The following is a 24,371-nucleotide window of genomic DNA, read 5'->3' on the forward strand; positions in this document are numbered from 1 at the left end:
GATTTGAAGTAAAACAAAAGGAGGAGAGATTTTCTGCTGTCACCCTGTGCTGTGAGAGATAGTCAAGGATACACTGTCCAGTGGAGCTCCTGATGTCCTCGCTGGGAGGGGTGGTGGTCTTCATCTTCTCAGCGTTGGGGAACTGAGTCAGCAGTCTGGCCACAAAATCCTCCCAGCGCTCATACTCCTTTCCCCGATAGATGAACATCTTATTCTGAAAAACACCACATGAGATTAAACATTCCTTTTCAGATTTATTTTGATGACTTTTCTGTTCTCACCATTCTTATCTATGAATATTATTAGCATGGTATGAAATGCAAAGCATCACATTTTCTAAACAAAAAAGTATTTTTTTTATTAATTTAATCAGACTGAATAAATACAAAGAAATACAACAAAAACAACAAAGGCCAGAGATGAGCACGAACACATCGTGATATGATTTACAACAGAAGTGTTTACATTAAAAAAAAAAAAAACATCTGGAGTGTCTATCATTACCAGCACTCCAGTGAATCATGTCTAAAGATTTTAAAGTATGAAACGATGCAAGAATTGTATAATGCGTTAAAGCAAACTGATGATACTTGAACTACAGCATCATTAGAAGGACATCTACATTGGTGGATATTTGCATTTTATTTATTGCACTGCTAAATGCAAATAAAACTTGCAGCTATCCATTCAACAACAACAACAAAAAAAACAATTAAAAAAAAGATTAGAGGGGGAAAATGCTTCTGTTGTCAACAGCTGTGCATCCAATCAAACTGTACAGTGTTTTAATCTGTATCTTGGCAGTCAAATTAAACATGCAAATGTATAAATAGTGTGACAAGCCCTCAAAAGAACAATTAACAAAGCATAAAAGAAAAAAAATCTGATTTAGGCTATTAATTATATCGCACTTAAAGACAACATTCATACATATTAATACAGTATGTTTAATTTCTACACAGTGTAATTTACTACTTAAGGTAGTAGCGTGTCGGGATGCCTGATTTAGAGTCCTAATGGAAAAGCAGCTGAGAACCACTGATCTAGAACATTAAATCAGGGAATTTACGAAAACACAGTTTTAACATTAATGTCAAATCTCAAAATAGCCAACGTGGCTGTAATTCAGAAGCGTTTGGCAGTCTGGAAACGCTCAATTAATGCACATTCTCATATAGACACTGTCAATCATCTGTGCCCACATACAACACTGTCAATATGTTTACACTCACAGCGTCCGTGTGAACAGCTACAGACAGACCACTGTGTGCACACAAACACCTACACACACGTTCAGAATGGGATACTAAAGTGCCAATACGCATGGAATTGAAGTGTTTATTTTTGAACAACGCATGCTCATATTTAATACTTCACAATAGTACAAAGCTGAGTGCAAGTATCCTATCTGAAAACAGCCTGAGAGATGCGCGCGTGCGCACACACACACCTTGCCAGCATGAACATATTTCAGCTGCTCAATTAGTGAAATGCGAACTGGAAGTGAAATATGCCCAGGGCCGTTTTCAAATCTGCTTTGAGCGATAAGGTGACAAATTGCACCGTGCTCTCGACGGGTGTTTTCACACCGCTGGTGATTCCAAGCACGGTGGAATAAACCGGCAGCGCTCGCACGACTCCGCACGCATACAAAAGTGGCACTTTAAGGAGGGAAAGGAGCTTGCAAGATGTTTTCTATTTCAAAAGGCAAAGCTTCTCTCCACGGAGCAGCATGTCAACACTAGCAGGAGGCGACTGGCCTTTAGATGGCCGATTTATTTTTTGTTCCCAGGATGTCTGGTGGGAGAAGCGTGACTGCAGGCGGCTGGAAGAGTATAAGACGAATCACAAATATATCTGAAGCGATTCGGTCCCACAACCACAGGCTTAAACAGACGCATGATCTATGGGAGGTGAATGATTCCGTTTCATCATGAATGACTGGAATTATATATGGGAAAAAACCCAATACAAACCACACACTCCACACAACAATACTCTTTTTACTCCTTTTCACTGTCTGACCTTTTCTAGCATTGCATTTGCTTTACCGTATCATTGTTCTGGTTTACTTCTGATGCACGAGCCAGGGCGGGGACGTTTAACTCTTCTGACTTTTCCGTCAGAATTTTGAGACAAATTCACAATTGTGAGAAAAAGTTAGATTTGTGAATTTATACAATATCTCGCAATTATGATTTTTGGGTGGTGGGGGATTGTGAGATATAAACTTGCAATGGCTGACTTTTTTTGAAGTTTATATCTCATATTTCTGACTTTACAACAGACAACTGAAAGAGTCAGAATTGCGAAATGCAAACCAACAACTGCGAGAGAAAAAAAGTCTGAATTGTGAGATAAAAATGACATTTTGTTTTTATTCCGTGGTGGAAACAAGCTTCCAAAGATTTGAAAAATAATAATAATTAAATAAATAAATATATAATGCAATAATTTAATTTAATTAAATAATATAATTGATTTGAATACAAAAAAAAAATCATGAATTTACTAAAAACTCAATATTGAGATGGTTCTTGGTTATTTTATATATGTTTTTGAGATTCAGATTTATCATAGTTTCAAAAATGTCCTTTTTTGATTCACACACTTCGTACATTTCAATTTTAAGATTGAAAGTCTAGGTCTGGGACAAAGGTAAAACAACATTAACCTATAACCTTTTGATGAACAAATTAACCTTTGTACATCAAAAATAAAAATGAAGTTGTTCATTTTTAATAAGTGAACCCGTGGAGAATAAAACAGCTGTATTTGATCACGGTGTGAATGGTTTCTGCACTACAGAACACAGCTGTTGATGGGTCGCACAAAGACACCAATAATTCATTTCTAGGCCTTTGGAAATATATCAGACAAAATCACATTGCAATGCGTTTACACAAAGAAACTGACATCTCCAGTCCATAGTGATCGTGAAATATGAAAAGAATATAAGAAATTCTCACCCGGAGGAATGAGGGGAAGCCCAGCCCATAATAACCTACAGCAAAGTAGTCCGGCTTTGGTCTGATCACTTTCACAATGCTCTCATAAAACTGAGCCTGCTTCCTCTGAGAGAGAGAGAAAGAGAAAGACAATCACAGCATCAGTCCTGAACAGATGACTCTTTAAATGACAATAATACAGCAGCTGATGATATGGTGTTATGGGTGGTTGCCAGGGCGTTGCTATGTTGCTTCTTAAAAGAGCATGGGCTGTTTATTATTAAAATTTAAACAAAATGATCTTACAGTTTCACAAATGCACTTATGATGGACCTGCTGAAATGTTGCTAATATAATTAATTTGCTCATATCACTTCAATAAACAATAAAAATAAAAGATTCTGTGCACAAATACATAAGAGTTCAAAAATAATTAAAGGTTGAAATCAACAAGGGTTGCAATAAAAGTTAGTCACAAACTTTCTGCCAGGACTGGGGAAAATGTACCAACAGCTGAATTCAAATAAAATCAGACCACAGTCGTTCTTTGCGTCTGAACGGATCAATTTGTCATTTGTTGCCAATTAGACGAAACTGCACTAATGAACAAAACGCAGAAACCCATTCAATCAGCATAGTCCATTTATATTAGGCCAATTTAGCTACTTAGATCAACTTAAACAGTCTGAATGGCTCATTAATGGTTTGTTTTATTGTAAAACATTGACAGAGGAAGTTTGTACGTACCAGTAAAGCACTCAGCTGCTCAAAGTCAAACATCTCGGTCTCGTACTGTTCGGCTAACTCCTTCCCCAGGATAATGGCCTCCTCCCACATCTGAACATAAAGCACCGACACACACATCAGACGTCAACATCATGTCAAAACACAGTGACTATTATCCTTCTAACCATCTGTGAACAATGCGCTTGAACATAAAGTGCTATTTGAGATGGAGCGGATGCAGAAATGATCCAGCTGCACCATGCTGATTGTATAAAACATCATTAACTGAATGTTTAACAGAATATAATTCTGACCCATTCGTCTGTAAAAAACAAAACACAAACAGAAATGGCATACATAGTAACACACTTACTAGAGATGTCAATGGGGATAAACCAAAGGGTGTAAAAGCTTGCATTTCAATGCACTTTCTATAAACGGTGCCAGTCAAAAGTTTGGAAAATTACTATTTTTAATGTTTCTGAAAGAAGTCTCATGCTCATAGAGCCTGCATGTATTTGATACATTGTGAATTATTAAAAGTTAAAATAATGTTTTTCTATATAAATTTTTTTTCCCTGTGAGGCAAAGTTGAATTTTCAGCATCATTACTCCAGTCTTCAGTCACATGACCCTTCAGAAATCATTCTAATATGATTTATTTGGTTTATCCCCATTGACATCTCTAAGTAAGTGTGTTACTGTGCATGCCATTTCTGTTTCTGTTTTGTTTTTTACAGACAAATGATAATTTGATACTTAGTTTAAATCAATTTTGGAATCTGTTCTGCTGCTTAATATTTTTGGAACCTATGATGCTTTTTTCAGGATTCATTAATGAATAGAAAGTTTAAAAATAATTTATTTAAAATAGAAATATTTTCTATCAATAAGTAATAATAATGATAATAATAATAATAATAATAAACATCCTTGCTAAATAAAATTATTAATTTCTTTCAACAACAAAAAAAGAGTTAAAAAAAATTCTGACCTCAAACTTTTGAACAGCAGTGTATATTGTAACACATTTTTTCTATTTTAAATAAATGCTGTAAAGAAAAAAACATTCATCAAAGAATCCTGGAAAAAAGTTTCACAGGTTATAAAAAAATAATATGCAGCACAACTGATTCCAATATTGATAATAAATCATAATATTAGAATGATTTGTGAATGATCATGTGACACTGCAGACTGGAGTATTGATGATGAAAATTCAGTTTTGATCACAGGAATAAATTATATTTTAAAGTATATTAAAATAGAAAGCCATTATTTTAACTTGTAATAATATTTCACAATGTTAGTTTTTATTTCTGTATTTTTGATCAAATAAATGCAGCCATGATGCATAAAAGACTTCTTTCAAAAACATTAGCATTAGTGATGTATAGGTTCTGTATTTGTGTATGCATGTGAATAAGTGGAACTGCTTTTCGAGCTGAATGAACATCTGGTTGTGTGTTACTGATGTTCTTTTCTATGGGTGAAGCAGATGGCCCTAAATGAGTTTATATTCATGACCTCATCGGAACAGGAACATGGATATTCTTCGTCTCTTGACATTCTCTCATATCAGACTTATAACTCCAAATGCCAAGTGTAAATGAAACCTCCAGCTAGCATTACACTTCTCGTGCACAGGATTTGATATATAACTAATTCTTCAAATGAAACTTTGAGTGCATCCTGGCGGCACCGAGCGGCTATGATTATATATCAATATCTGCAGTGCATTATTATTGAGAAAGCTGCCAGCAATAGTATCTGCAGTCTGCAGGAGACATTGTGGATTACTTATTCAGACCGAAGGAAGAATAAAGCAAAAAGCGTGCAAAAAAAGTCATAACAAGAAACTGGCATTGTAATATTCACACGTTCAGGATGATAATTACTTTCGTCAATTTTTCCCCCTGTCGAGACGGCAGAGTGCACTAAAAGAATAGTTCACCTCAAAATGAAAACGGTGTCATTATTTACACTTCCTCACGATGTCCCAAACCGTATGTTGAATACCAAAGGAGAAGCATCTTTTTTTCATAAAAAACACTGTCAAATACAAGTAACACTACAAAATGACAGAAATCCTCGTCTTGTGTGCTTGAATTCCCACTCTTCTAAAGTCTTATCTCCTTTTGTGGGGAAGAAACTCTTTTTTTGCATTGATTTATGCAGTGATGATCCATTCTTGCAAAAAATCTTGAGTCTAGTCCGTGTTAGCATCCTGACTTCAAAAAGGTGCCTCAAGTTTGGTTACTACACACAAGAAGCAGTGCCATTTTTGCATTAAAGACAGCTTTACAAGCACAACATAGTCTGCTATTAACAAAAATTGTGGTCATGACATTCAAGAAATAACACTTTCACATTGTAAAACCTATATTTTGCAAATCATCATAGTACAATGCAGGATTTTAAAAGGAGAAGCATCTTCAGTATTTTCCAAGAGGAGAGGATATAATGAGAAGAACATGCATACTGTACAGTATCATATGTGCATGTACACAATACAATAATATTCTATATAACTATATATTCTATATTAAACTAGATGTGGTGCATGTGAATGCCTTTTTTCAGAATAGAGGCTCAGCAAGAACAGAAACATGGTTAATGATGTGGTATCATTTTTCCGAATCTGTTTGCAAAAGTGGGCTTCGGTGGAGATATAGTTCATTTCTGGTTGAACTGCTCCTTTAAGGGAATATACAGGGAAAGCAGGCAGCGAAAGAGTAGGAAGAGTTTATGTGACTATGTCTTCCTGTCTCAGCTCTCAGGAGACGCTCAGCCGTGACATGTGGGTATGTCCCAGCAGTCTGAGCCGTGTTTAAAATAGACTCTGAAAAGCTGGAATAATTCCCATAAAATGTGTCGAACAGAAGAACTACAGCCCAGAGCTGCTCCTCAGCTCGCTTTCCAGAACTGACTGACTGCCGCTGCCTTTCAAAACACACACACACTTTCCTGTTCAATCCTCTTGTGTTCTCTCTATTTGACACACTCGGTCATGATTTTGAGCCGCTGAGCCCAGTAATAGGGTCCAGTCCAGGGAAACAGATTCGCTAAAAGTCCCCTACTGAGAGACCTCTATGCTGGGTGCAGATCTCTGCATGGCCCTTTATAACCCTCAAATCCCCTCAGCTCCTCTGTCCAACCTGTCAGACTAATGGAGATGTAGCCATAACAGACCAGCCAATAATCTCCCGCTCCGCGGGTCACCTGTCCGTTACACAGAGCGCTGCAGACTCTCTCAGAACTGCAGCTGCAGGATGTGTTTAAAGGCCCACGCCTCGCTGTTTCTGACATATAATCACATGGTGTGATAGAGACACAGATGGGCAAGATGAAAGACAGCAAGAAAGAAAACCAGAGACATGACTAGCACACAATATTTATTGAATTCATGTTACTCCATTAAAGAACTACACACACACAAATATTATATATATATATTATATATATATATATATATATATATATATATATGTATATCTTATATGTAAGATGGCCCTGATATGTCACTATTTATTAAGAACATTAAGAAATCATGTTAATTTCAAATACTCATATCACTGACAACAGTAGTCCGGCCAGGATATTGTCATTTAAAAGTTGTTGTCGCTCCCGCTTCACAGCGCATGGCTCATGCGCTAACGGCAAATCACTTTCAGTGCTCACATTTTGATTTCGGTAAATCAGTTTGGGCGGATGCAAACAACGTGATTATTGTTCATGAGTCCAACATTCAGCCATGCAAAAAAAGCATGTACTCGATCTCCCTGAGGGAAGACGTGATTAAAAAAGAGACGTCGTCTTTCACTATTGTAAGTTAATGCAGTTAAATATAGCCTAGAGAAACAAATATTTAATATTTAATAACTTGCAGCATATTAAAACGTTTAATTGAAAAATATGCATTTTCATTTATTCATACATGGTTGCAACAATTAGTTAAAAAATGTTTAAATGCCATTGCTTAAAAAAAAAATAATAATACTGGCTGGAATTTCAAAGACGTTCAGTTATATGCTTTAAAATTTTATATGCTACGATTTATCTTCCTGACAAAAAAAAAACGAAAAAAAAAAAAAAAACTTTCAAGTTTATCATTTTGAATAGATGGTATTTAATATAAGCTACCTTGGTGTAGAAAATAAATATTCAATAATTTGATCATGGAGCCACATTATATGGGACTGAACCATATAGGGCCTTTAAAATCAAGGGTACAAAATAAAGTTTATTAAGAATGAGAATAGAAGGATATTGAGATATATTTAATACTTATACACAATATGGGAAAGATAGTATTGATGGCACATTTAGACAGGAATATTCAATTGTGATAACAGAAAAAATAAAGATAGATTTCTAGTTTCAGCATTATTTGTTGTTAGTGAGACCACTGAACATGTGTACCAATGTACTCATGGAACCACATTGAGATCCTGTATCTCTGGAAATGAATTGGCCTTAAAGGTTAAGGAACCAAAAGTAAAATGTGTTTGAAGAATTAGAATCTATAAAGTTCACTACTGAAACAACAACGATGGCTAATGTCAACCAATTTACCCAATAGATCTACCAATGTCTGTGTGAAAATAAAATAATGATGCTGCCATCTTTTTAAAGCCATTTTTACACAACTGTGAAAATTGGCATTCTGACCCCACTACAAAATATCGAATTACTCAGTAAATATACAACCGTCACAAAACTGTATTTTCTGCAAGCGTTCAAGGATCATTGGAGACTTAAAAAAAAAAAAAAAAAAAACTTTTGGGAACCTAAATAAGTGATGACTCGAACCACTTTATTTTTTATTTTTATAAATTCATAGAAATAAACCATCTGATCAATTTAACTGACTAAAATTAAAGTAGAAGTAGTTTTATAACTGCAGCACACAAGTTCGTTCCACTATTGTAAAAAAACCCTAGTTTGATACTGACCAACATGACTAAAGCATAAGGGGATAACAACAGTGCTGGTGATGCTTACCTTTCCCTTGTCAAAGTAATTGATGATCTCCTGGTACAGCTGGTCTTTGAGTTGACCCTGAGTACTGGCCTGGTATCCGTCTCTCTGCGTCAGGTGGGCGGCACAGGCCTCTTCAGACCACTGACAAAACATCATCATCATTACACTCTTCAAATACACTGCATTAACCTGCTGGTGACCCGATGAGAGTCGTGTTTGCTTCACCGTTAGATCTGATCTGCGTCTACACGCATAAAAATACATTACGAGGGCAACATAAAACTTTAAAGGGGTCATATAATCACATGTCCCTTTTATCTTTGGAAATAAGAAAGTTCATTATATGATGAAATAAATGAAACTCAAAACTTCCCACACATAAGAAAAGCCAAGCTGCACAAACGTCTGATGCAAGTTACAGTATGTGAATTCATTAACACAACCGCCTACATGTACACGTTAATGACGACTATTCTGCGATCAGAAACACGCCACATCAAGTCCCGATGAGGGAATGAGGAGGAAGGAGGATATTATTATTTCTAAACCAGATCCGAACAGATTAAGTGACACATTTCAGATCAAATAACGCGGTTTTATTCAACGCATCAAAGAGAGACACGAAAAATTGAATTTTGACTTTTTTTTGAGCAAAACACTTCAATATAAACCTAATAAGTAGACCACAGGGAAAGAACACAAATGAAAGAAACAAAAACATTTTATGACCCCTCTGAACAAAAAAATGAAATGCAATATGCAGGCAAGGTGTACAAACACACACATGCACAAAGAGGTGCACACACACACTCACAGAGGCGCGCACACACACATAAAAATACACACAATCATAAACACACACACAAATAGCAACATGGTCACTTTCAGATCACAGCTGCTGGCGATATTAATTTTGTTGTGCTGAGCGTCTGAAAGGTTTTGGCTGTATTATTGCGCGGGCATGAAGAGCCCATCTGATAACACTGATTTATGTGGCCACACTGTAATATTCATTACAGATGCTGCCTGATCCTGTAAACAAGTGATTATAGGGAGAAACTGTGCAGATTAAGAACTCTTGGGTTTTTGCTGACCACTCAGTTCACCGCCTTTGTTGAACAAACACACACACACACACACACACCCACACACACCCGCACACACACACACACACACACACACACACACACACACACACAAACGCACACACGCACACACAAAAGCGAGCGATGCGATAGGCTGGAGCAGATCAGCTGACTCTCCGGTGGGCTGCTGCTATTGGCAGTCACATTGAGCTACTGTATTGCGCTAAGGGCTCTGTCAGAACAGATTCACTGTAGTGTAAATGTAATTGACATTTTGTGTAGCTTTGTGCAAAAGTGGGGGTCAAACACCTCAGGAAACTGCATCATCAGCGCGAAAGGCACACGTCTGTTCTTCTTTTTAGGAGAGTATTTTTACACATATATCGTATGATATTTATTTATTTATTTAATATGTCTTATTTATATGTAAGGGTATATCTTTTATAATGCTTTTTTTGGTCTTCCTACATAATTTGTCGTTGGAATTGGCTTTACAAGTGTTATATTTATGTTTTTTGTCCTGTTTTATGCTGCTGTAATTTCCCACTGGGAAAAAAAATAAAAGTTTTATCAAATCAAATTAATTGTGTGCGTTTCTGTGGCCTTACTAATCGACTAGAGGTTTTTCAGACAACTAATCGATCAGTTGATCATCCTGGCCCAGTGTGACATCAGCGCTGTAACTTTTTTTCTATTTGAATATATGGTAAAATGTCTTATTTCTGTGATCAAAGCTAAACTTTCCTCATCGTATTTGCAAACAATTTTGAATAGAAAGTTTAAAAGAACAGCATTTATTTGAAAAATAAATCTTTTGGAACATTATAAATGTCTTTACTGTCACTTTTGATCAATTTAAATGTTAAATAAAATGATTAACCCTAAAACAACGAGTTACATTCTCTTTAGTGTCCTGTTTGGGGCATAAAGACCTTGTCATCAAATTATTTTATCATTTATCATAGCCTGGGTCTGTCTTAGGTATGCTGATCACATGATTTGTTTAAAGGGGGGGTGAAATGCTGTTTCATGCATACTGAGCTTTTTACACTGTTAAAGACTTGGATTCCCATCCTAAACATAGACAAAGTTTCAAAAACTAATGTCGGACGTTTGATGGAGTATTTCTGTGTTAAAAATACTCCTTCCGGTTTCTCACAAGTTTCAGAGAGTTTTTTTCGAGTATGGGTCGACTTGACGTTAAATAGATCGGAAGGTCCTTGTATGAGCCGTACGGGCTCTTCTCCCGGTAGGGTGCGCGCGCGCGTGACTAGAGCGAGAGAGGAAATGCACGCCGTAAACAGTCTCTCAGGTGCAGATCCAGTCGTCCGTGAACACTTATGTCGCGCGCCGCGCTCCACTTTATTCCTATGGGTGACGTCGAGCGACTTCAACGCTTCAGCACAGCATTCCAGGAAGGCAGCGCTGCATTTGAACCGATTTGAACGCAGAAATGACGGGAAGCTTCACAACATCGCTTCAGTCGCGTCGCAAAAGTGGATCTCCACGGTCACTGCTGTCACAGGACTTCACCAAATCATACCAAAGAAGTGTGTTTTTGACGGAGCGGTCCCAGCGATAAAGGTTCGGTCCTGCTTTGGAAGCAGCCGGTGAGTAAAACTGCTTCAAATGTCTCTGCTATTGGCTATCGTCGCGTGAGTAAACATCAGTAAACGACACGATCGCGTGCTTCGTCATTCAAATGCGCTAACGTTACTCCATTGTTGTTCTATGTATAACGTTACACTAGTCTGATGTGCAAAACCGTTTTGCTTGCTACTGCTAAGGTTAGTCGCATACAATAGTCCATAAACCGAATCATGTCCTCATAAACTGCGAGTAAACAAGCGCAATTGTTGACCGGGCACTAAATACAGTCCATACCACAGAGACGGACGTCCTGCTTTTGCCGTTTCTCCTGTTCAATTTATTTCAGCCTCCGGATCTGATTCTGGATCATATATCTATTAGCTGAGATAACGATGGGTTTCTCCACGCTTGAGGACGTCACCGCTTTGTTCGCGATCGTCATTCTTTAGCTCCGCCCACACGATACGCCTCCAGCCGCTCGTTTTTTTCCGGAAAGACTCGGTACAGCCCATATTTCTTTTATAAATATAATAAAACTAAAGACTTTTCGGAGATATGAAGGATGCAATACTACTCTATAGGTACTCAAGATTGACATGAGATTGACTGAAACTGAGTGTTTCACCCCCCCTTTAAAGTTTTCTGTGATCAATTAGTCAGCCTGACCTAAACCCAACATGGGCGCCACTGGTGCAGGACATTCAGACTGAATTCAGATTAAACTGGGCTCCCCGTACTGGTCATTGCACTATTGCGAATTCTAGGGTGATGAGTGAGGGGTTCACATGTAACTGATATTATTACTTTTTTGTTGACTACAGCTTTCTTTGAGTTTCACACACTCATTGTATGGTAGAACATGGGTGTCCAACCCTGCTCCTGGAGGGCTACCTTCTTGCAGAGTTGCAAGAAAATAAAAATAAAATAAAAAAAGTATCTGCAAGTAGTTAAAACAATTTTTGTTTTTTTTTTGCTAATTTTTTTTTTAAACTTAACATACATAGATTGAGAAGTGAGACTGTGTACACAGGAGGGACTATAAGGGTCTTCCCTAAGGGCCCCGGTCCTGGAACAAGATTTCAACTGTCCCTCCCACAACCGACCCCTCACTCAATTCGCCCTGGAATTCGCAATAATGTAATGACCAGTACATGGAGCCCAGTTTACCTTGAAACACCATTCACTGTCAATACTGTGGATGATCCTTTTCATACCCTAAACAGGCAACGTGGACTGGGAGTTACAAATCAAACAATCAAAACTACATCAAATATAAAAAAAAATTCTTGACTTAAGGTCCAGATGACATGAAATGATTTTTTGCTGATCATTTTCCAGTCATGCCTTTTTATTAAATTAAGTTAAAAAAAAATAATTCTATCATATTTTTCCTCTTAAAAGTAATAGACTATTCTATAAAAAGAGTCGTAAAAATGTTGTTTTATAATGTTTGTGATTAAGGTTTTTATGATGTTTAAAGTAAACATCTGCTTTCTCTTTCTAATGAACACCTTGAAGTGTCCACCATGAGCCTTGCAACAATAAATTTAAATTTAAATCGATCAGCACTTTTAACTTTCTCAAGGCTTTTTATAGTAGTTTTTTTATAGTAATAGTTTATTCATTTAGCTTGAGATAACACAGCGCACTTAAACACATTATTTGTCTGAAAGCATGTTTGAAGATAATATTTGAAATCACCATAGGCAGCCGTTTCACAAAACAACTCTTCGGGTGTTTCACCGACTTCCAGAGCAGAAAACAAGTCGTAAAAGTTTCAGGTATTTGGTTTAGTCTCTGAACAGGACTAATGGCATAATGTGTGTAAGTGTGTTCATGTGGGAGTGTTGCTCTTGTATGCAGGAGCAAACAGAACGGTGGCAGCTATTTATGAAAAGAAGCTGCGTGGGTTTCGAGGGAACGCGGTGTTCCCTCGCTCACTGTGACAGCCGATTCCCTCATCAAATTACTCCAGTAAAGCCCTTAACGAATCTCTGATTCACTGCAGAACACACACAGCCCAAATCCAGATGTGATTAAACAGCAAGCCAATATACATATTAATCCATTTGCTCAACTAACAGTTGATGTCAATTATCAAGACTAACTCCCAAGATCAAATTTACATTTCCTGAAGGATACAGTAGTGCTTGCAAAGCAGCTACATAATATAATGTTAATGTTTTATACGGTGTAAATGTGCAAATTATATGTCGCAGAGCTTTTTTTCTATCTGCGGTGGATAAGAATCGATATAATACAGTTTTAAAGGAGAAACGGATTTAAAAAAAGATCAGTAAAAAATCAGTATGCAAATAAATGCAAGAAAGAAAGAAAAACAGACACATTTCAGTATGCAAATATGAATTTCAGTTAAGTATAAATGGGTGTCGTACATTAAGTGATTCTGGATGAATTAATTAAAGAATTTTAATACTTGGGTATTAAATTTAATACTTTAAGTTTCACAAGTTTTATACTTAATATTGATGCATTAATAATTTAAAGCCTTGTGAGCACCGCAATAATCCTTGACAAAGTTTAAGCATCTTTCTACCAGAGATTTCTCCTCACATCTGCACTTGAGGGGACTTTCTAAATGTCAGACAAGGGGAAAAATGAATTCTCCATCTGTAGAACTTCAACATTTAAAGAAATGGAAATGTGCGTGAATTATTCCTGCCGTAGACTTCAACGGCATATCCAAATAAATTATACTTGATACTGTAGATTGTGCAGTTAAACGAGATGAGTGTATAAACATCGTTATCTCTTGTACGCTGAACGTTCATTCACTGGCATGTGTCAGCAAGTAGGAATCAATGTAGTGTGTGTTTACTGCAGACGTCCTCAAAGCTAAGAGGCATATATTGTCGGATAAATGTGTGGAATTACCTTGAGGAGCTTGGCGTGTAGCAGAAGGGTGTATCCGGCCTCTGTGTAGTTATCACACTCCTTATGCAGGTCACAGAGCTTATACAGGTACCTACACACACACACACACACACACACACACACACACACACACACACACACACGAAAGACATTAACAATCTAAACACAAACTCCATTACAAAAATTACGAAAAGCTTTAAACACACACACACACACTCACACATATATATTCAAATAATTTATAAAACAAAAAAATATATTCATAATTTATAAAACTACTAATATGAGGATTAAAAGCTCAAGAAACTTTTTTTTTATTATTATCAATGTTTTTGTCACTTAATATTTTTGTGGAAACCATGACCAAAAAAAGATGTCAAGGTTCTTTAATTAATAGAAAGTCTAAAATAAAGAAGGAAGGAAGGAAGACAGGAAGAAAGACAGGAAGAAAGACAGGAAGGAAGGAAGGAAGGAAGGAAGGAAGGAAGGAAGGAAGGAAGGAAGGGAGGAGGAAGGAAGGGAGGAGGAAGGAAGGAAGGAAGGAAGTAAGGAAGGGAGGAGGAAGGAAGGAAGGAAGGAAGGAAGGAAGGAGGGAAGGAGGGAAGGAAGGAAGGAAGGAAGGAAGGAAGGAAGGAAGGAAGGAAGGAAGGAAGGAAGGAAGGAAGGAAGGAAGGAAGGAAGGAAGGAAGGAAGGAAGGAAGGAAGGAAGGAAGGAAGGAAGGAAGGAAGGAAGGAAGGGCCGCTCACCTGATGTACATCTCTTCTCTCTCGATCTCCTTGTAGAAATTCTGCCGACAGATACACACACAAGGTCATATTCTCTTCACTTATTCATGCTAAACACACTCCTGACCTCAGCTTAACCAAAAGTACAAACTTAGACTGAATAATGGGCTCTATAAGTATCCATCATCACCCCTGTAACATCTTCTGTCCTTGTGCTGTGATTTCTGCTCAATGTTTAACACATGAGGGCTCCGACAGCATGTTCAGATTTAATGTGCACTTGAGTCTCAGTACGTTTTTCAAATGCATAATAGAGATAATACTGTCGGATCCAAGTTTTTCACTGATGAACAGAGCTGTAACATTAATCTTTGTGGGCATGTACAAGGTTTGAGCTTCTCAAAGAGTTTGAGCCAATTGTAAAGTTACAAAGTAGCAGGCGCAATTACTCCACGCCATCAGGACGCCTACGCACTCCAGTTCAACGCTGGAAGGATATATATCCCTAAAGATGCATTGTGAAACCTCAAGGGTTTGCTGCACTGATGTGCCGTTGAGAGGCTAAACGTTCTCCTCACCAGCACATTTACTGTGCAGCTCATGCGGTTCTCCTTGTTCTCATCGTGCATGATGGTCCTGTAGTCCAGAAGTCTCTCCAACAGACGGACCACCAGAGTCACGAAGGTTTCGCCACTCTTAGCCAGATACTTGTGCTTCCTGCAGTGCTCCAACAGACTGACACACACACACACACACACACACACACACACACACACACACACACACACACACACACACACACACACACACACACACACACACACAAACACACACACACACACACACACACACACACAATGGAGGTCACACCACTAAGTCTCTAAGCTCTACGTTACAGACAGGAAACAGCATTTGCAATGTATCTAGAGTCAATATGAAAGGCATTTGATTTTGATGACAAGTAAGGTATAATAATATTACGTGATATTTGTCCATGTGTCATTGGTTACATCAGGAGAACAATTCATTTAAGAATCAAAGTTAAAATATTTTGATGAAAATATGTATTTTTCATACAACACACAAGGATGAATCTAGCTCAATAAGACCAAATTTTAAATAATTTAAATTTTAAAATTCATTATGTAATATTAAATATCAGTGTTATTTTAGAATCATTGATATTTATTTTACATATGTCTATATAGTTCTTATTTTTTTAATGAATAAGCTTGATTTCAGTTAATGTTTATTTTAAAGTAAAGAAAGCCTTTTAGTTTACCCTGTTTGATATTTAATGTTAATTAAATATGGTCAGACTGTAACATTTGTATGCGAATACTTTTTATGGGCACATATTTTAAATATTTAAACTAAATAACTAATATACATTTTAATAAGACTATATAAACGTAAATTATTTAGGGCCAGTTTTGATTTGATGTTGTCTTTAAAGGCACAAACCTCTTCTGCTCCTTTTCTTCATGTAGTAATTATATCAACATCACTATCAGTCAGTGTTTGTTTTTGTGATTTATGAGGACACAAATAATGACACTGGTATTACGACGTAAACATGAAATATGAGGGCATTTTATATTCATGTTTCCTGTGATGGGTAGTATGGGGGATATAATGTACAGTTTGTACAGCATGAAAACCATTACGCCTATGTAATGTCCTCACTTATATAGCAAACCAAACCTGTGTGTGTGTGTGTGTGTGTGTGTGTGTGTGTGTGTGTGTGTGTGTGTGTGTGTGTAATTTGGACTCACATCTTCTGGAAGAGGATTTTGTACTGTTCATCTCCTCGGCCGCCTTCCACCTCGTGATCCAGCTTGGTGATGATCTCGTTCTCGAACTGCAATTAAACACAGCAGCCGTAAATAACGAGTGTGGCTAATTTTTCATTTCATTAGCGTCGTTCCTCCCAGCCCTCCTCTCTCTCCTCCTCCTGCGTTTTCTCGCTCTCTTGCGCTGTATCAGAGAGTAATCAGCCGTTATCAGTCACACCGACTGTGAGCTCAACTTTATCTGCTCATTACCATCACCGCACTTCATCAGACGCACACAGGCAGCAGACAGACAGCTGTCTGAGGGACTTTCTTTCAGATGCTGCTCTTCGTAATGCTGTTATTGAGTGAAGTGAGATGACTCTGCATTGATGAAAATCACACATGATTTCTGTCCTCATCACATCATCCAAAAAAACTATCAGGCGGACATAGATGTCAAAATTAACATAGGTTTCACTACTTTAAAAAAAGTAATACCACAACATTTATTTCCATCAGTCTTTGGTCCAGATCCTGTATTACCAATCCAGGAGTCCAGCACTCTGTAAAGTCTCCTCCAGCACATCCCAAAGACTCTCAGTGAATTTAAGGACTGGACTCAGAGGTGCAGATGATTCTTCATGCTCCCTCACAACCATTCTTTCACAGTTTGAGCTGATGAATCTGGACATGGTCATCCTGGACTATGGTCTTGATGCGTCTTCTTGCATGGTTGTTTAAGAAATGAAAAGCTACACACTCCATCAACGAGGGGCAGTTTTATACAAATATAATGCCTGTGTGCCAGTTTTTAAAATTAAAAAAGCCAACCTAGCAATTGCCTTTTCACGTAAACTCCAGTTTGATTCACTGGGGCGCAAATGACAACAGGTTCAAGCTCTGATGATAAGATACATATGCCTGATATCCTCTGTGTCATTATTTGCATTAATTGCAACATTTTCTATCTGTTCATGCAGCCCTAATATGCTTCTCATCTGAATGGCATACTAGTGCGTCGCATAGGACTGGCAGGGGACCTCAAACACTCACTGAATGTGTGTGAGAGACTTTAGATCAAACTGAACCTGCAGTTGGCTGAAGCATTATCAGTCCAGTGACACTCTCAATAAAAAAACAAATGAAAGATGAACTCGCACATCTGTAGATAGTATAAAAGCAAAGCATATCTGAGGAAGAAGTGAAAGCATAACCTTTCAGCAGTGAAGGTTTTTGAGGTAGATGAAGATCTCTGCGGGACGTGGCACAAGGTGTGCATCCTAATATGAACTACATAGTCTGCAAAATGAGAATTGCCGCACCCTAAACTACACGTGATTAAATGAGTATGTTAAAAGGGTCATGAACTGGGAAATCAAATTTTCACACATAAGGGGTCATTATACTCTAATATCCTGTACGTTTCAGAATTGAAAACTTAATTTGTTAGTCCAAAAACAGCTTTTATCGTTACCAAGCCCAGCGAACGACTCCTCGTGGAAAGTGCCCATGGGTGAGAGACCGCCTCTGAAGAAGAAAATCAACGCCTACTTCATCACTTCAAATGTGGCCCTGCCCACTGGTGTGTTAGTGAGATGACGAGGAGAGGAGGGCAAAACTAGCCTGACAAGCCAGACCCACATTAAGATGTTTGGTCTGGAAACTCACCATAGACAGCTCAATCTGAGGGGCAGGATAAACGGTTGTCTTTCAAACTCCCTCTGCACAAGATAGGATAGTGCTACAACCAACCAGAGCAAAGAAGGTGAAAGAGAGCTTGTTGACAGATTAAACATTCACCGTATCCGGTCGGCAAAACTCTGAACACGTTCCCTTTTTAAGAATGACTTCAGTGCCGTTCTTTGTTCTTTTCTCAGAGAAAAGCTTAACTCCAAGTCTTCCAGAGTCGCGGTCAAAGCTGATTCGAAAGACCGCCGTTCGCCAGTTTCTGTGTTTACTAGAAGCACGCAAACGCAACTCAGCCGTCGTCATTATGGCCCCGCCCGCCGACTCTGTACACGATGTGATTGGCCCGTCCAGATTGTGAGGAATACAGCTCAGAAGGGTATTGAGAGTTGCTAGACGACACTTGCGGGCAGATTAAATTTGCTGCCGCTAGGGTGCGTCTAGATTTCTAGGCAAGGGCAAAACAGGATGGGCTTCAAATAACATTACCTTCCACTGCTAGGATTCTGAATGTGGTTATATGATTAATATTCAACAATGTGAATGTCTCATTTATTTGTATGTCGTACATTTCACTGTGGATTCTTTGGTAAATCAGTCGCAATTTTGGCAAAGGCTTTGCAAACAGACTGTTACGATAGGGACTCGGCATTGTTTATTCTAATGCCTGATCTGTGAACAGTGAATTCTGATATGTGATGATTCATGTACATTCATGTACGCCAAAACAAATATCTTATTTAAATTGTTAGTTATGATGAAAGCATTCGTTAGTGTGCAGAAATCGAGTTGCAATGACAAGATTGCGGCCATCATGCTAAATATAATGACATATATCTAAATATAAGGGTATATCAACAATTTTCACAATTAGTTAACCTTGAGAACTGTAATAGTAAAAACATGCTCAAAGTTTTCAAGAGTTAAACTAATACTCAGCTATTTCATATGCAAAGATGCTAGCCAATCACAGCAGTGGGCTTTTACACTGAAGTCTCACAGCAGCCAATCACAACAGTGGGCGTTTACACTGAAGTCTCAGAGCAGCCAATCACAGTAGTGGTGGCACATGAATAACAAATAAATGATGTGGACAGATAAACCAGTAATATTGTACAGCAAAATTCCATAAAAAAAGAAAAGAAAAAATAAGTCAAATCCAATTTCATGGTGACTTTTAAGGAAGGCACATGGATTTAAAAATGTTGTAAAAAAAATGATGCTTTTCTTTTTACTACCCAATAGGAGTTTGTGATGGTCCTTCAGAAAACTGAAGCGTATAGAGCATGAGTTGTTAAACGGCTGCTTTAATCTGCACACGTGCTCTGTGCAGGGCTTGCACCTCGCGGCGATGCGGCTGACTGTTTGCTTGAATAATTACTCGAAAGACCTGAAGCAATGTTTAATTAGTGAGAAAACATTTGAAGAGTACATGTTCAGTTTAATATGTTAATATGCATACCATTATTTAACCTTTTAAATAAAGAATCTGTTCTGTAGCATATTTTTCTTTGCTGTAGTAACAAATAATGGTGCATTTTTTAGTATGCACTACTGAAATATTGCTATAATGACACCCTGACTTAAAAGTACTGCAAAACCACCATTCAAAAGTTGGATCAGAAAGTCATTGTTTTGTTAAATTAAATTAATACATTTATTCAGGATAAAAATGATCAAAAGTGACAGTTTAAGAGTAAAATGCATTATTTAATATCCTGAATCTCTTAATATTCATAATTAGATGTATCATGGATTTGTGAAGATTAAAGTGCATGAGAGAGTTATGAGCTGAAGTCTGCTGATCATTATCATCACATGACAGACACAGGAAGAAGAGATCATTTTGGCCATTTAGGAGTGTGTGAATGTTTTCTGCTGATGAATTTGTTTCATGATGTACTGTATTCGTTATAAGGAAATTAGGCTGTGCCATGTGCAAGCATGAAGTATACGCTCCATTTTAAACAAACCAACATGTTGCTCTACCTTGTAAGGAATTGTAGGTTCTTTAGTCAGTGGTATGTTATGGTAGCCTAGAAATCTAGACGCACCCTAGCGGCAGCAAATCTAATCTGCCGCGAGTGTCGTCTAGGAACTCTCAATACCTTTCTGAGCTGTATTCCCCTAACTCTTGCCGGGCCAATCACATCGTGTATAGAGTCGGTGGGCGGGGCCATAATGATGACGGCCGAGTTGCGTTTGCGTTTGCTTCTAGTAAACACAGAAACTGGCGAACGGCGGTCTTTCGAATCAGCTTTGACCGCGACTCTGGAAGACTTGGAGTTAAGCTTTTCTCTGAGAAAAGAACAAAGAACGACACTGAAGTCATTCTTAAAAAGGGAAGATGTGTTCAGAGTTTTGCCGACCGGATATGGTGAATGTTTAATCTATCAACAAGCTCTGCTTCACCTTCGTTGCTCTGGTTGGTTGTAGCGCTATCCTATCACGTGCAGAGGGAGTTTGAAAGACAACCGTTTATCCCGCCCCTCAGATTGAGCCGTCAATGGTGATTTTCTTGATGTGGGTCTGGCTTGTCAGGCTAATGTAATGGCCAATTTCAGAGAAACGCATACAGCTGGCATGAAGACAACAGAGCAAGTTTCTCTCCTATGCCTGATACATATCATGACAATTAAGAGTTTTCTTGGCTAGGTAACTGGTATCTTGTTCTGTGATTCAACCATAACGGGGACAATGTTTCATTTCAGATCAAAAACAGTTAAAAAGATTTCGATTTCAAATAAATGCGGGACTTTTGAACTTTCTTTTATCATTAAGTCCTGAAAACATATAAAGCATTTTCCACAAAAATTTTAGGTGGCAACAATAATGATGATGATGATGATAAAAAAAAACTATTCTTGAGCAGCAAATCATCATACTAGAATGATTTCTGAAGGATCATGTGACACTGAAGACTAAATCAGCTATGATCACAGGAATAAACTACATTTGACAATATATTCAAAATACACCACAGTCATTTTAAATTGTAATATTTCACAATATTACTGCGGCCTAAAGCCTAAACCTTATCTTAAAAATATTAATGCAGATTACGATGCAAACGCTGATGAACTGACCGTCTGAAAACAGCGTCTGAAGTGAAACTCGCACTGCATCATGTCGAAGAAGATGGGAATCGTGGCTTTACGCAGCTCGATCTCCGGAACCAGCGTCATCTCCAGAATCGGACCCACCATCTCAGGGATAAACTTGATCTTGTGTGGCCCTGCAGGACGTTCAGAAGAAAAAAGTTAGCAAGCCTGAATCCTTTAGATGATTTATTTAGGATCTTCTCTGTTAGTTTTTTAGATATACTTTCTGCGTGTTTGTGCTTTTTGTGATATTTTTGCCGGCAGGTGCAGCAGCACAGGGAATATCGTCTCTCCGCTTCTTCCTGGCAGTGCCTATTTGCGTCTAACAACAACTTGTATGTATTTTCGTGAGGTGTGTACAACTTCTACTTTGGAGGCACCATTTCTAAAGCTCTCAATAGACAGACTTTCATCTGCACTCCGCTAATCTTCAGAGTTTCACGCAATCACAGACCTGAATAGAGGCAAACATCTCTGAATCTCTGGTGTATGTGACTAAACCCGCTATCAAACGCAGCAAGCTAATGAAAAACCAAAGGCTGCTGAGAAACACATCTACCGTGAGGTGGCAAAAAATCATTCCGAGAGGAATGTGGGAACTGAAAATACTTTCACAGCGGTCTTTCCTCAACTGTTCTGATACTAATTAGCACCTTCACTTTCAGAGCTTTTCCGTTTCCACGGCTCTAAATAACAGTAAGGTGTCGCCTTGGTCGAAAAATAACCCGCTTGAAATCACTGCTTGAACTGTAAGCAATACATATGTGGCAGACAAAAGCTGTACACAAATAAATATATTATTTACATTAGCCTTTCTCAAAAAGCCCACAGGAAGTGAAAGATCGCCAATTTTTAAACGCCTTATATTGTTCTAAAGTTTTGGATCAGTACGATATTTTAAATCAATGCCTTTAATCATGATGCATTAAAATACATCACTACATTAACAGTCTGACACAGCTTTCATTGGCCAAGGACGCACAAGAAAAGTCTGGTTTAGGGGTGTGAAAATGTAAAGTCAGTGTCTCTACAAATCATAGTTTCCACACTCTTATAAGAATGCCCACCTGGAGAGCAAAACAAGCCTTTCTTCCATTGCCTTCGGGTCATTTTCAGAAGGTTTGCACTAAGTACTACTGTAGCAAGAGAGTGATATTAAAAGAAAAAATTCAATATATACATTACTGATGATACATACTATGCAAGCAGAAGAGCCCAAAATATATGAATGCAACAAACAGTTTCCAGTAAAGCAGATTTCCTCAGAAAGCCATTATAATAAAACACTTAACCGCTTTGCATTCATATTCTGTGCTCATCTGCCAGCCTGTTTATAGTATGCACCATCAATATGGTGTATAGAGTTTTGATCTTTTAATATAACTGTTTTAGTACATTAAGGCCCCTAAGTGTTTTCAGGTTAAATGTTTTAGAATTGTTTTTAGTGATTGGTTTCTTCTTTTGAGATGGAAAATACACAGGTTTAGCCCTCCAGCTCTCCACATCAGTCACATGACCAGCATGCAATGAAAAAACAATGAATTCAAGAATGTTGTGGAAATTTTCAACAATTGTGAACTGGTCTCCAATTAATAATAATAATAATAATAATATAATAATCAAGCGTTTTTAGGCGCTAATCGTCAAAGTTGTAAACACAATAGCTTTCTTTTTCCATGAGGGGGTTTGGCATCACGAAGGTATCAGATAATGAATCTCGTAAAGCATCTTCCATTTTGAGCGCATTAGACCAGTGGTATTAAGATGTATTAAGATTAATTAAGAAGTATTAAGATGTCCATTCTCAATTTTGTCTTCCCAGCGGAGGTCCAGATAATACTTTTTTAGAAACACTTATACATTACCATCTGGCCAGTCGTAATGCGTACTTTGTAAAAGAAAAAAATCCTACACACTCAAAATAGTCATTAAAGATGAGTATCTTGGGCCCCGAGAGTCAAAACAGTGATGTCTAATAATTTGTATCAATATTTACAAAAAGCTAAATAAAGGTAAATGAAACCAAAAGCTAGGTAATAATCTAAAGGTCCCAGGCTTCACAAGCCTGCGGTGCAGTCGGAGCCATCTGTGTGAGAAATAAATGATTGTATTTGCTGCATTCTCGCTCTCTACTGCGTTTTTCAACTGCAGCTCTTCATGTGGCGCCTTACATCTTTAGCAGGCGAGAGAAGCAACGTGCATAGAGGAAAGGCCTTGACTGAAGCGCTTTTGGCTCTAGATAAAAATATTAGAGGATGAGGCGCAGAAAGATCATCATTACCATATTCATCAGCCATCTGAGGCTGAGACTAAGACATTTATAGTGTTAAAAAAGATTTCTATTTCTAACAAATGTGGCTCTTTTGAACTTTCTATTCAACAAAAGGAAAAAACGCATCATTGTCTCAACAAAAATATTAAGCGGTAAAAAATAGTTTTCAACATTGATAATAACAACAAATACAGCATATTAGAATGATTTCTGAAAGATCATGTGACACTAAAGACTAGAGTATGATGCTGAAAATTCAGCTTTGATCACAGGATGAGCTGAAAGCTAGACAAAGCCACAATACTTTAATTATGGTATCACTGTCTAACCTGTACAGACTGACTGTACAGTAGCCCCAATAATAACAGCTATTTGTCCCACAAAAAGATATGTATGAAATATGGATTGAGAGTTGAAAATCATGAGAGCATTGATAATTATGCAGTTTAGCCACTTAGCTGCTCTGCAAAACTATACGAGACCTAGACATTATATTACATAATACAGAAACAAGCTGCAATGCACTAACCACAATGAAGTATTAGAGTCTATTTTTGACGAATATAATGATCTCTAAAACGGCA

General features: G+C 37.7%; 1 protein-coding gene across 2 annotated transcripts in view; it reads right to left on the minus strand.

The window, feature by feature from the left end:
- dock1 (dedicator of cytokinesis 1) overlaps positions 1–24,371 on the minus strand; it is a 305,592-nt gene that overhangs the window by 40,994 nt on the left and 240,227 nt on the right. For both annotated transcript variants that reach the window (XM_067430394.1, XM_067430393.1), the window contains exons 33-41: positions 21,501–21,649; positions 16,729–16,814; positions 15,532–15,688; positions 14,975–15,015; positions 14,228–14,318; positions 8,679–8,798; positions 3,696–3,785; positions 2,970–3,074; positions 73–214 (exon numbers count right to left, since the gene is read on the minus strand). In XM_067430394.1, the coding sequence (XP_067286495.1) occupies positions 73–214; positions 2,970–3,074; positions 3,696–3,785; positions 8,679–8,798; positions 14,228–14,318; positions 14,975–15,015; positions 15,532–15,688; positions 16,729–16,814; positions 21,501–21,649 (981 nt within the window). The remainder of the gene's footprint in view (positions 1–72; positions 215–2,969; positions 3,075–3,695; positions 3,786–8,678; positions 8,799–14,227; positions 14,319–14,974; positions 15,016–15,531; positions 15,689–16,728; positions 16,815–21,500; positions 21,650–24,371) is intronic.

Source organism: Pseudorasbora parva, chromosome 21 (genome assembly GCF_024679245.1).
Source record: "Pseudorasbora parva isolate DD20220531a chromosome 21, ASM2467924v1, whole genome shotgun sequence".
NCBI lineage: Eukaryota > Metazoa > Chordata > Actinopteri > Cypriniformes > Gobionidae > Pseudorasbora > Pseudorasbora parva.